At 37.1% G+C, this 12,922-nt stretch overlaps 1 protein-coding gene across 4 annotated transcripts in view; it reads right to left on the reverse strand.

Annotated features, from left to right (window-relative positions):
- Positions 1–12,922, reverse strand: part of LOC127953350 (zinc finger protein 271) — a 408,540-nt gene that overhangs the window by 267,174 nt on the left and 128,444 nt on the right. For 2 of the 4 annotated variants that reach the window (XM_052552558.1, XM_052552552.1), the window contains exon 1: positions 1,386–1,975. The exons of the other annotated variants lie outside the window; for them this stretch is intronic. In XM_052552558.1, the coding sequence (XP_052408518.1) occupies positions 1,386–1,767 (382 nt within the window). In that variant the 5' untranslated portion in view covers positions 1,768–1,975. Of the gene's footprint in view, positions 1–1,385; positions 1,976–12,922 lie in introns of those variants that run through there. 4 annotated transcript variants of the gene reach the window in all.

The following is a 12,922-nucleotide window of genomic DNA, read 5'->3' on the forward strand; positions in this document are numbered from 1 at the left end:
AAGTAAAAGCAAAACTTAAAATTACAGTGCCCTGTGTAGTCAAATCACCTTTATTTATTTTGTATAAGACACAAGTTGTACAATACAAATTGTTCCAAGAAGATATTTAGAAAAAACAATTATGACAGAATTTTATTTTTTGGGTGATTTGTCACTTTAACCAATTTAAATTCGCTATAGCTTTTAACTCATTTAAATTCACTCATTTGTAAAGTAAGTGTATCAATGAAATATCCTCACAATGCATGTTAACTGAACTTTTTTTTAAAATTCTTTTAAGGTTGGCACTAATTAGTGCTGTACTTGAATCATGAGACAAGCCAAAATCCACATGTCCTGGTGCTTGGTGACAAGGAAGACTTTTTATTGTTATATTATTTTATTAAAAGTTTTTATTATTTTTAAACAGCAGGCTATAGACCAGAAGACGATACTACAAGCAGTCGATCTGTGCTTCAAACTTTTCTTTGTATATGACATCTACTACCTAATCAGTAAAAAAATTTTTTCTTAAGTAGTTCCAGCAGTATAATATATTATTATTACTTGATTTTATGATTATTTTTGTTTTATTATTATATTTTATATTCATTTTATTTGAAAGTCGTAACATTTGCCAGAATTGGTGCTCTGAATTTAACCCATCCAAGTGCACACACACCCGGAGCAGTGGGCAGCTATAGATCCAGCGCCCAGGGAGCAACTGGGGGTTCAGTGCCTTGCTCAAGGGCACTTCAGTCATGAGTATTGAGGGTGAAAGAGAGCACTGTTCATACACTCTCCCCCACCTACAACTCCTGCCAGCACCGAGACTCAAACCTGCGACTTTAATGTTACAGGTCCAACTCTCTAAACATTATGCCACAGCTGTGAACTGTATTTGCACATATGTGTGTTTTGATATGAATTGACACATTTGTACATCTTGAAAATGTCAGTTGTATTTTTACACATTCTTCTACATTTAAATAAAATATTGTAAAATACATTTGTAAATGTGTTATATGCATATTAAAATTAAATCTGTAATTTACAACGAAGTTGCTTCAAAATATGGTTGTATTAAGTAAATTTGAATAAAACTACTGATGTTAATATGAATAATTAACTCAACTGTTGGGTATCTTTTAACCCAACAGGATTTTGGGAAGGGGCTATATAGTTGGGTTAGTTTTAACCCAACATTTTTTAGTCTGTATGTATATATATATATATATATATATATATATATATATATATATATATATATATATATATATTTATTTAGACACACACACACACACATACGGCAGGGCCCCAAAACACCAGATAAGTAAAACTCTGTGAACCTAAATGTAACATTACCACAAACAGACATTAAAGATAAATGAAGAATTAACACCAACCTCTTTCTGGTTCCTCTTGTTTTATTCTCCAGGTTTCTGGTTCCTCTTGTTTTATTCTCCAGGTTTCTGGTTCCTCGTGTTTTATTCTCACGGTTTCTGGTTCCTCGTGTTTTATTCCCCAGGTGTCTGGTTCCTCTGGTTTTATGCTCCATGTTTCTGGTTCCTCGTGTTTTATTCTCACGGTTTCTGGTCCCTCGTCTTCTTTTCCGCATTTTTCTGGTTCCTCAAATTTTATTCCCCAGGTTTCTTGTTCCTCGTGTTTTATTCTCCAGGTTTCTTGTTCCTCTGGTTTTATTCCCCATGTTCCTGGTTCCTCGTGTTTTATTCTCCAGGTTTCTGGTTCACTCGTGTCCTCTTCTCTCTCCTCTTTAACAAACATCATTTTCACAGCAGCAGATCTCAGTTCAGCTGATACTCCTCCAGATATTCCTGCGTGATTCAAAACTTAGACGACTGTGAAGATGAAAATATTACATGTACGCCTATTTACTGATCTGATTAAGAAACTGTATTTTTCTCTTAAAAGAAACGTTTCTAACTGTTTGTGTTAAGGCAGCATGCCGACAGAACAACAACAAAGAGCGCGGCGATTGGCGGTTGGCATCCAGTTTAATGGTGCATTACCGCCACCTTCTGTTCCGGAGTGTGGATCAGTCAGTAGGTTTACAGTAATCTATAACAGTGGTTCTCAAACTGGGGGTCGCGACCCATGATTTCAAGGGGTCACGAGTTTGTTTTGAAATAATTCTGTATTTTCTGATTACAAAAAATATTTTTAAATACTAAAAAAATAAGATTACAAATAAAAAAAATTTTTCTTCTAAAGACAGAACTGATTAGAAGGTTTTTAAAAAAATTAAATATAATTTCGTGACTCTAAGATATGACGTCACCGTGCGGCGACTGATCGCTAGTTATCAATACTGCACGCAACTGCACGTGGAACCTGCAAGAATGGATAAAATTGTAATTCGCAAGGTTAAAAATGTTGAGAAAATTGTGGACAGTCTGCCTGAATCATCTGAACCGTGTACTTCTACAAAACACAAGAGCAAGACCCCTTCTGACCAATGTAGGAAACGTCGGAAATATCAAGAGGAATTCATAAAGTATGGATTCACTTGCTCTACTGTCAACGATGTGGACCATCCTCAGTGTGTAATCTGTTCAGAAGTGCTTGCCCATGAAAGTATGAAGACTGGAAAAATGCAGAGACATTTGGAGACAAGACACCCTGCTTGTGTTGAAAACCCTATAGACTTTTTTCGCAGAAAAGAAAAGGAATTACAGATTCAAAAACGCACACTCGCACAACAAACCCAAATTACTGCTAATGCTCTGAAGGCATCTTATGAGGTGGCATACCTGATAGCACAGTCCAAAAAGCCACACACGATCGGGGAAACCTTGATTAAGCCCGCAGCTGTGGCTATGTGTCGGGCCATGCATGGTGAGAAAATTGCAAATGAGCTTATGACTGTCCCATTGTCGAATGACACGATAGCTCGCCGTATTCATGATATTTCAAAAGACATTAAGAGTCAATTGATTAATAGGTTAAATGGAAAGAAATATGCGTTACAGGTCGACGAATCTACCGATGTGTCTAATTCTTCTCAGTTGCTGGCATTCATCAGATACACATTTGATGGAAAAATGCACGAGGAAATGCTCTTCTGCTCAGTGCTGGAGGGGACTTGTACCAGCAGTGACATTTTCAACAAGCTGGACACCAGACTAAAAGAGATGCGACTTTCATGGGATAACTGTGTTGGCGTATGTACTGATGGTGCAGGTGCAATGGTAGGTAAAAACAAGGGACTCAAGGCAAAGGTTTTAGAAGTGGCTCCTCATGTTAAGTTTACGCACTGCTTCATTCACCGTGAGTCTCTTGCTAGCAAAGCACTTGATAGTGAGCTTAACAGTGTTTCTCAAAGGTGCAATCAAAATTGTAAATCACATAAAATCACGTCCAGTAACCAGTAGACTGCTAGCCACCCTTTGCAACGAGATGGGCTCGCATCACGAAGTGCTGCTGTTTCATACCGAAGTCCGGTGGTTATCTCGCAGGAAGGCACTCGGCCAGCTTTACGAACTGCGTGAGGAAGTGCACTCGTTGTTGAAAGAATCTAAATCTGAATTCGCGCACCACCTGACAGATCCAGATTGGTTATCGAAACTTGCTTATTTGGCCTGTATTGAATGAGAAAATTGATGCATTTGTGAAAAAGCTTGAAAGATGGGCTGAGCGAATTGAACAAGGTAATGTGGAGATGTTTCCTGAGCTGGATGAACATCTGGAGGAGAATGGACTGAGTCTAGGCAGCCTGAAAACACACATCACTGGTCATCTCCATGGCCTTTTGGAACAATTCCATAAGTATTTTCCAAAAGAGACGCAACCAGAACTGTATGACTGGATACGGCAACCATTCACCGAAACTAAGACTAATCTGCCCACAAAACTGGAAGATGCTTTGCTGGAGCTGTCCAGTGATCGGACATTAAAAACTTTATTTTCCAGTTCCACACTGCCTGAATTTTGGATCGCAGTAGCAGAAGAATACAGGGAGTTATCCGGTGTGGCAATGGATGTACTGCTTCCGTTTGGCTCTACTTATTTGTGCGAGCAGACCCTTCCGCCGTTACGTACATGAAAAATAAATACAGATCACGTCTTGATGTTGAGGATGATCTGCGAGTAGCCATATCCAACATCAGGCCACAGATTACGCTTTTGTGCACCCATCCCACTGAAAGGTAAGCCTAAATACAGTAAATATGATGGAAGTTTGTTTCCGCCATGTAAGAAGACATTTGAAAGATAATTGCGATTTTTTTTTTTTATCTAAAAATTGCGAGTTTAAATCTAGCTATTCTGACTTGGTTTCTCATAATTGTGAAATATAAACTTGCAGTGCGAGTTATTAAATTATAAATTATATAAAATCACAATTACCTTTTTTATTTTTTATTCTGTGGTGCAAACAAGCTTGCACAAGCGTGGATGTGGATTTAAAACAACTTTTTTATTTGTTTATTGTTTGTGTATTCTGTGGTAGTGGGTCGCGACTTCTCATTGATGTTAGTTTAGGGGTCGCTGGCTAAAAAGTTTGAGAACCACTGATCTATAATATCAAGAAAAAAAAAAGAAGAAAAAAAGGAAATATCTCCCTCTGATATTTCCTACAATGTAGAATTACATGTTCCACCGATTCCTCTTCCTGACATTCCTCACACATACCCGTCTGATGTTTCCCCACCATTCTTAATGTTTTATTTAGAGCACAGTGTCCCAGCCTTAGTCTCGTAAGTACCGTTTCCTCTTTTCTATCTCCACCTCCTACCTTATTTACTTTAATACTCTTTTGGATATAGTATAAATGTCTCCCTTTCTCCTCACTATCCCATATTGCTTGCCATTTTTGGTTAATTTTTTCCCAGATTATACATTTTACTTCTGCTTTACTGATTCTTATTTGCATTTCTACATGTTCCTTCTTTAATGCCTTCTTTGCAACCTTGTCCACTTTTTCATTGCCCTCCACTCCTATGTGCGCCGGAACCCAAAAAAAAGTAACCAGTCCACCTTGGTGTGTTATTCTTGTAACTGAATAGAGAATTTCAAATAAAATATCCTGTCGACTTGAATGGAACGATATTAAACTAACTAGAGCTGAAGCTGAGTCTGAACATATTATGACTCTGCTAATTTTTGCTTTTTCCACCCAATGTAAAGCAACTAAAATTGCCACCATCTCCACTGTACATACTGCTAAATAATTAGATGTTCTTCTATTGATTTCTTTTCCTCTTGCTGGAACCACCACACCCATTGTTTCAGGGTTCTTAGTGCCATCTGAATATATTTGAGTAAAGTTTTTATATACTTCAGTAATATAATCATTAAACACCCCAACCAGATCAGCACTTTCTTCTTTCCTTTTCACCTCTAACAAATACCAATCTACCTCGGGACATCTCATCTTCCATGGGGCTATGACTGGATGTACTATTGAAGAGCTGATTTTCATATCAGATACCCCAAGCCCTTTTGCTGTTTTGTTCCCCAAATAACCAAAGTTGTCCTTTTTACTTCCCTCTTTCCTCCAGCATTCCTTCAACACTTCTTTTGTGGGAGTCATTATGCTCCTGCAAGTTAACCCAGTAGTTTGCTATTATATGCCGTCTCCTCATCTCTCCTACCTCTACCTGAATAGCTGAGACAGGCGATGTCTTAAAAGCTCCACTACACAATCTCAATGCCTGAGCCTGGAAACTAATCTTCCTCTGAGGTTTACTGGTGTTTGTCAAACAAACGAATGTGTTTAGCGCCTCCAGCTGGACTGGAGAGTGCGAGACGCAGAGCAAATGAGAAGAGTATTACTGCACTACCGGAGGCTGCAGTTTCTGGACCGCAGTTTTAGGACCCTAGTTTCTTGTGACAGCGCAACCTACCGTACTGCATCAACACTAGGGACTTTAAGCAACAGCTGTGAATGGAACGGCTACAGCGACCGGAAGTTTGCCGTACCGCCGTAGCCAAGAACGTTAAACTTACTAAGCAACGGTAAACAGGACAGCGCAACGCGCCATTAATCCATTTATTGAGATACAAAAAAATTTCATTTAAAAAAGCAAGAGAAGGATTGCTTTTGGCATTAAATGACAATATTTTGTCAGAAGAGGAGTTTTTAATATTGTATGATGCAAATAAGTCTAAAAACCTAGATTTACCATGTAAGCAATAATTGCCTTTTAATCTTAATTACATGGAGGAAAACGAATGCTTAAATGAATTTCGTGTCAGAAAATGTGACCTACCAGTTCTGGTAGATGTTCTCGGGATTCCCAATGAGATCATTTGTGATCAGAGAAGTGTTGTGGGAGGAGTCGGGGTGCTCTGTATGCTCCTTGAGAGGCTGGCATACCCTTGCCGGTACAGTGACATGATGCAAAGGTTTGGTCACCGACAAGTCCCAGTCCTGTGCATGGCCACAAACTCCGTGTTGGACTTTATATATTCTGCACATCATCACAGGATAACGCAGTGGAATGTAAACATACTGAACCCTGTAGCATTGAGAAACTATGCTGACTGCATCCTCCAAATGGGAGCCCCTCTGAAAAATTGCTTTGGGTTTATTGATGGCACTGTACGACCCATTGCCAGACCAGGTGTAACACAGAGGATCCTATATAATGGACACAAACGCATCCACAGTCTAAAATGCCAGGCTGTAGCCATCCCTAATGGTTTGATTGCCCATCTGTACGGCCCTGTAGGCATGTCTGAATAATTTACCATCTATGGAATTTAAAAATATATTTTAACAGAGGGAAAGAAGCATGACTCTGGTATGCTGGCAGGGTCTGGTCTGTTGGCATTGCTGCAACGTCATGCCATCTCTGTAGATGGCCATCCAATGTGTGTGTATGGGGACCCAGCAATCCCCACTGCGTGTGCATCTGCAAGCCCCATTTCGACATGTTCATCTCACCCCTCAAATGATGGAATACAACAAACGAATGAGTGAAGTCAGAGTGTCTGTGGAGTGGTTGTTTGGGGACATAGCAAACTACTTCAAGTTCATGGACTTCAAAAAGAATAAAAAAATTGGTTTGAGTAGTGTTGGAAAATTGTATGTTGTATCTGCTTTGTTAAGAAATGCACTAACTTGTCTGTACGGTAATCAGACATCGCAGTTTTTTAACTTGGATCCTCCACACATTCGTGACTATTTTTCATGAGGTAACATATACATGTGTCACGGATACGAACCCCGTGAGTCCCTCCAGTGGCCAGCAGAGGGCACCATCACCCGAATACTGACACTTACAGGCATCCAAACACTCACGTACACTGATACTGACTACATTACCCAATAGCCCCGTACCTTGGACTGATCACCGGCCAGGTGTTCCCTATCAGAGACTGCCATATAAGCCAGACCTTTGCATCACCTCATTGCGAGGTCTTGTTACTGCCACGGCTAACTTTTCTGAGCGTTTTACCCTGTCTTGTTTTCCCAGTTGCCAACCTTTGTTGTTTATCAATCTATGAACCTTTGCTGCCTACCTTTGAACCCTGATTGTTATACGGACTGTGATACTTGCTTGTTACCCCGACCCACTGCTTGGTATTGACTACGATTCTGATATTCCTGTTACACTGTGTTTGCTGATCCTGACCCTTCGCCTGTACGACCACGAGTGTTCTAATAAAAGCTTGCAAATGGATCCCAAGTCGAGTCATTCACCGTTACAACATGCAAAACTACACTGTTTTATAAATGCATTTAAAAATAAAGATAAATAAATATAACATAGTATACAAACACACAATATAAAACCAGAATTGTATTTAAAAAGAACAAGACATTTTATGATAACACATTTTTTATTTTATTATTAACAAAAATATAGTATACATAGTTAGTTAACACAAATACACAATATACATAAAGTAAAGTAATAAAGTATAGGCTACTAACATGTTATTAAAATATGCTATTTTATGTTAACAGATTTTATATTTTATTATTAATAGAAAGATTTATACATTTAAATGTTTTATGAATGAAACACAATTTTTTTTTAAATAGCAAAAGAATAATCATTTCTTTGACATATTTTCATTTAGGCTAAGTAATGCTTGCCCTTGCTGTTGCTGAAGTAGCATAGTCTGCATTGCCTGCATTTGCTTTTGCTGTTGTTGCATTAGTTGCATCATGTCACTGATCTGCTTTTGTGTTTGTTGTGCTTCTTTTGCTTGCTCTTCAACCTGTATTTTTTTCAATTCCAATTCCTTTTCTCTTAGAACCCTCTCAGTCTGGCTTCTCTCCCTAAAAAACTCAATGGTGTCATTCCCACTCCTTCTCCTACGTTTGTTGTTTGTCCAGTCCTCTCCCTCTTCACTAAGCCTCCTGTTGGTCTGGCTAACCCTCTCCATGGCCTTCTTCCTTGCCTCTTCTGCTTTGGCCCTGTCTCTAACTTCCTCATACTCTCATCACTCCCTTTGTTTTCCTCAGTTGCTCTTTCTTTCTCTGTTATTTCTTCAATTAGTTCATCAAGTTCTGTTATTTCTGCAGATGTTCCACTGCTCTTCTCGTCTTTATTGTTTCTGGCCTTGAATTTCGTCTGAATCAAGTTGAATCTCTCCTTCACTGACCTCTGCATAACTCTGAATTTGGGTTCTTGAGAGCAATTCAGTGTGTCTGCTATACTTGACCAGGCCTTGCCCTTGTCAACACTGCCCTTTTTTTGTACCTGTATGGTTATGTGAGCAGGATTTCTCTACAGAGAAGCACATCATGTTGCTCTTTCCACTCCATAGGGACTCTAATCAACAAGAAACATGAAGTAAATATAGCAAATGTTTGAAAAGTAAGTATTATTAACAGTCTTGATAGGTAACTAATAAAAATAACTAATCCATTAATCTATTTCTAATCTGTTAATCTACTTTACCAAATTAAACATATTTTAATAGCATAGTAATACATTTAACATGGATTTTGAGAAGGATAAATGCAATACTTACATTGTTCGCTTCAAATCATCTCACATCATCTCAATGCTGCCTGAGGTGTTGTTGCTAACAACTAGGGCTGTCAAAATTGCTCAAAAATGACGTTCAAATATTCCCTCTAAAAAATACATGAATATTCGAACTATTCGAACATCTGGTGGCGCATGTTGTCAATGACGCGCATGGTAAATTGTAAATGGTTCTCTGCACATGATGGTTTAAATGAACAAAAAAAATTTTGTGCAAGCAATTTAAGGTTGCGACTGTTGTCCCAAATAAAGCAGGCTTCATTCAGTGATTGAAACAAATATTATTAATATTAATTGAAGTTTTACAGCATATAGAACTGACATTGAATGCTTCAAGCGAGCTGTGCTGTGCTTAACCTGGAACTTTTCCTTGACATGAAATGATAAATAATAAAAATTCGGATCCATTGCTTGACAGAACTCTCCGAAGCGTGTCCCATCCGCGATAAGCTACTGATTGGTCTCATGTCCTTACAAATGAACTAAATTATTTTATCCGTTATGGCCTCTTGGCGTGTTGGCAAATCAGCTGTTCTCCCGTAGTAGACCGTTAAAGTAGAACGTCACAAAGTAGCAGTTAAATTTGCGCATGCGCAATACAACGCCAGAATGGCATTGCCATTCCACCAGAGGCTGTTGCTTAAAGTCCCTACTAATTAAAGATGAACGACGTGGACCGCAATCAGACGGTGAGTACCGATATTTAATTACGTTTTATTTTATAACGTTTAAACGGTGCAAAGTTTACATAGTGAAAACTGCTAACTATGAATTCATAATTAATTCCCACAAAATTAAGAATTTGTGAGCTAGTTTTATTAATTACTATGACGTTGATTAGTGGCCATAATTTCATAAATCCTTGTTTTAGTTTTAATGACGAAGTATTATAAGTGAATCTAGCCTGCACATTAATTAAACTTATCAAATGACAAGAGCATATTTGATGTAAGGTTTGTACCTATGTATTGTACCTTATACATATGTATAACGTTACTGTTGATAAACAATATAAAAACAGACGTCACATATGACATGGATGGTAGCATTTTAATAAAACTGTTAACATTATGGCAGCTTTTTTTTTTTTTTACCTAAAATTGATGTGTCTGCATTGTCTGCACTGGAGCATTTCAGTGGGCTTAAATAGATCACTCTTTACAACAGATTTAGTTCCCAAACAACTGACAGTTTTGACCTAAATATGATTTTCAGTTACAATAATTAATCCAAAATTTCGACATTAATAACTTACTTTAGCAACATCAGATGCACACGCGCTCACAAGATCTCCCGGTTCTTACTTTTGGACACTCACACTAGACGGTTCATTTGAATCAGTGAGTGGTCGACTCCAGAACAGCTGCAATCCATAGACAGTAGGCTGCAATCGGATAATTCTAATTCATAAACAAATCATTTGGTGCGATTTAAAAGTTTATTTTGAAAAGACTCAGTTTGTTCATGATGAATCAGACACCGCTTCTGCGTGTCGGAGCACGTGATATATTATAGGGAGTAACGATATGTTTTATGAAATGTAGTGAAGTTAAAAGTACGATTTTATGCTTTGGAATGTAGTGAAGTAAAAGTAAAAGTCAAAATAAAACTACTCCAGTAAAGTACAGATACTTGAAAAATGTACTTAAGTACAGTAACGAAGTAAAGCTACTCCGTTACTGTCCACCACTCTTGTGAATACTGGCTTAGTCATTGTTTTACCATATTTATGTATAAAATATCTTTAATAATTAAAGAGCCAGTAAGATGAAAATTCTAAGCTTCCTATCACTGTTTATAAGTCCTGTACAATAGGTTTAAATCCATCCAAGGTTAAAAAACATTGTCATTTTGTCAAAATATCATTTTTTTAAATTACCTCAATTCTCAGAGATCCCCAAACGGTTCGTGCGAAGTTGTTCAAAAGATTCAGTTTCATTAAACCCCACCTTTCGGTAGCATACTGTGTTCTGATTGGTCAACTGACATAGTTTTGATTGGTTGTTCCGCACACAACTTCATGGTAAACAATGCGTTAGCATCTTTTTGGGTCGAATTATGTCTTATTCCTCTCATCGCGAAGCAAACAGTTAAATAAAAAACTTGGACAGTCTCGCTGCTTTTTCTTCTGTGTGGGTGTATTCAAGCCGCGCGCTTCAGTGGTCACATTAGATATAATGAAGGGAGACGTGAAAAATGGACATCGCGTTGTTTTCATATGGATTACTTTATCACAGAATATCTGTTAGCAGCACTTGTTACACTTCATTTTAATGACGTGTTTGTAAATGAAGATCAGTGCAGACAAAGGCTGCAGACAGCACACATACAGATAAGACGCTCGGGAGAAAACAGACACATAACTTCATAATCATACTTCGCGTTGTGATTCGGAGATGCTCGTTGGTCTAAATAAAGTTGGTAATGAACCCTCTTTTATGGCCAAATGCTTTGAAAATCCTGCTGTACTCACCGAGATTAGAAAAGCAGTCATCAGTGAAATGTTGTGAACACAACAAAAAGGATTTGTTGTACTGCTCTGGTATTGTGGTAAAAATGAATTTTAGCCATTGGTTCTTCTGATCTTCATTCTTTGGCAGTGAAAATAAAACAAACTTGCCTTTACAATTAAAAACACACTGTCTCCTTGACATGATGCTATCACACCAACCAGAGCGTCTGTGTGGGGGGTGGGGCAGGTCAGAGTTCCGTTTCTCCCAAGACGGTAGGCGGAGATTATTATGCAAAGTGTTCCTAGTGACGTACATAGATATGGGCAAAATATTTGAAATCTATAACGACTCGTTTCAGCGTTTCAGAGTCGAATCCTTACTTTAGGAGCCAATAACTTTATAAATCGTGTACTTTTTGGTTTAATTAATTTGCACATTGTTTACACTGCTGCAAGGACTTACACTTTACACACACACACACACACACACACACACAGACTGGCATATAGTACTTATGAGGACAGTTAGCATTAATCATGGTTTACAAGGACAAGCCTTTCCCAACATCAGGGTTACAATTCAGTTATGCAAAAGGCTTAAGTTATTGATTAATAAGATACATCTGACTTTATATTTAGCATATAATGTACACCATCAAGAAAACTTGCTACAGAAATTTCACAGGTTTATAAGGTCAAAATACAATCATGGTTTAAAGGGACATCATGGTTTATGAGGTCTATAATACACACATTTGACCACTTGCTGGTCTACGAGGACATAAATGATCGTTAATACCGAATGAATATTAATAATAAGTTTAAGATGTAAATAGTTTTTAACATTTTAAAGTGATATTCTAATCAAATTTTAAATGTCATCTTTATATTTTTAATTTTTCCTGCCATCATGTTGTAATTTTTCTAAATCCATGCAACTGATCAAATTCAAGATCCAAATCTTTATGCAAAACACAACACATCAGACAATATATATGTACTGTCTTTATTTCAAGGAATATCTAAAATAATATACAACAGTATTTTTAGCTAATTGCTTACTTGCAAATAATTTAATTAAAATTGTTTTTAAAAAATCACTCATAAATGGATGTATACATTCACTATTTCACAACAGATAATTAAGAATAAAGAATAACATTAATAAAAACATTTCAATTTATAATAATCACTTGTCACACAACAATACATTAAAACAAGTATATACGTTAAATTACTATTTCATAAAGTAGATATTAATTTAAACATTTAAAAAAATAATAAAAAAACTCACTGAACTTTAATAAATCAACAGTCATCGCAGTCATTGCTTAACCCTGCTACAGCTAAACTATTGTATATTTATGGAGGACCAAATTTCCAGAAAAGAAAAATAAACATATATATACACATACACACACACACACACACATATATAAATATATATATATATATATATATATATATATATATATATACACACACATAGTAGGAAAATTTACATATAACATAGTATTCAAATTAA

Source organism: Carassius gibelio, chromosome B3, assembly GCF_023724105.1.
Source record: "Carassius gibelio isolate Cgi1373 ecotype wild population from Czech Republic chromosome B3, carGib1.2-hapl.c, whole genome shotgun sequence".
NCBI classification, from domain to species: Eukaryota; Metazoa; Chordata; class Actinopteri; order Cypriniformes; family Cyprinidae; genus Carassius; species Carassius gibelio.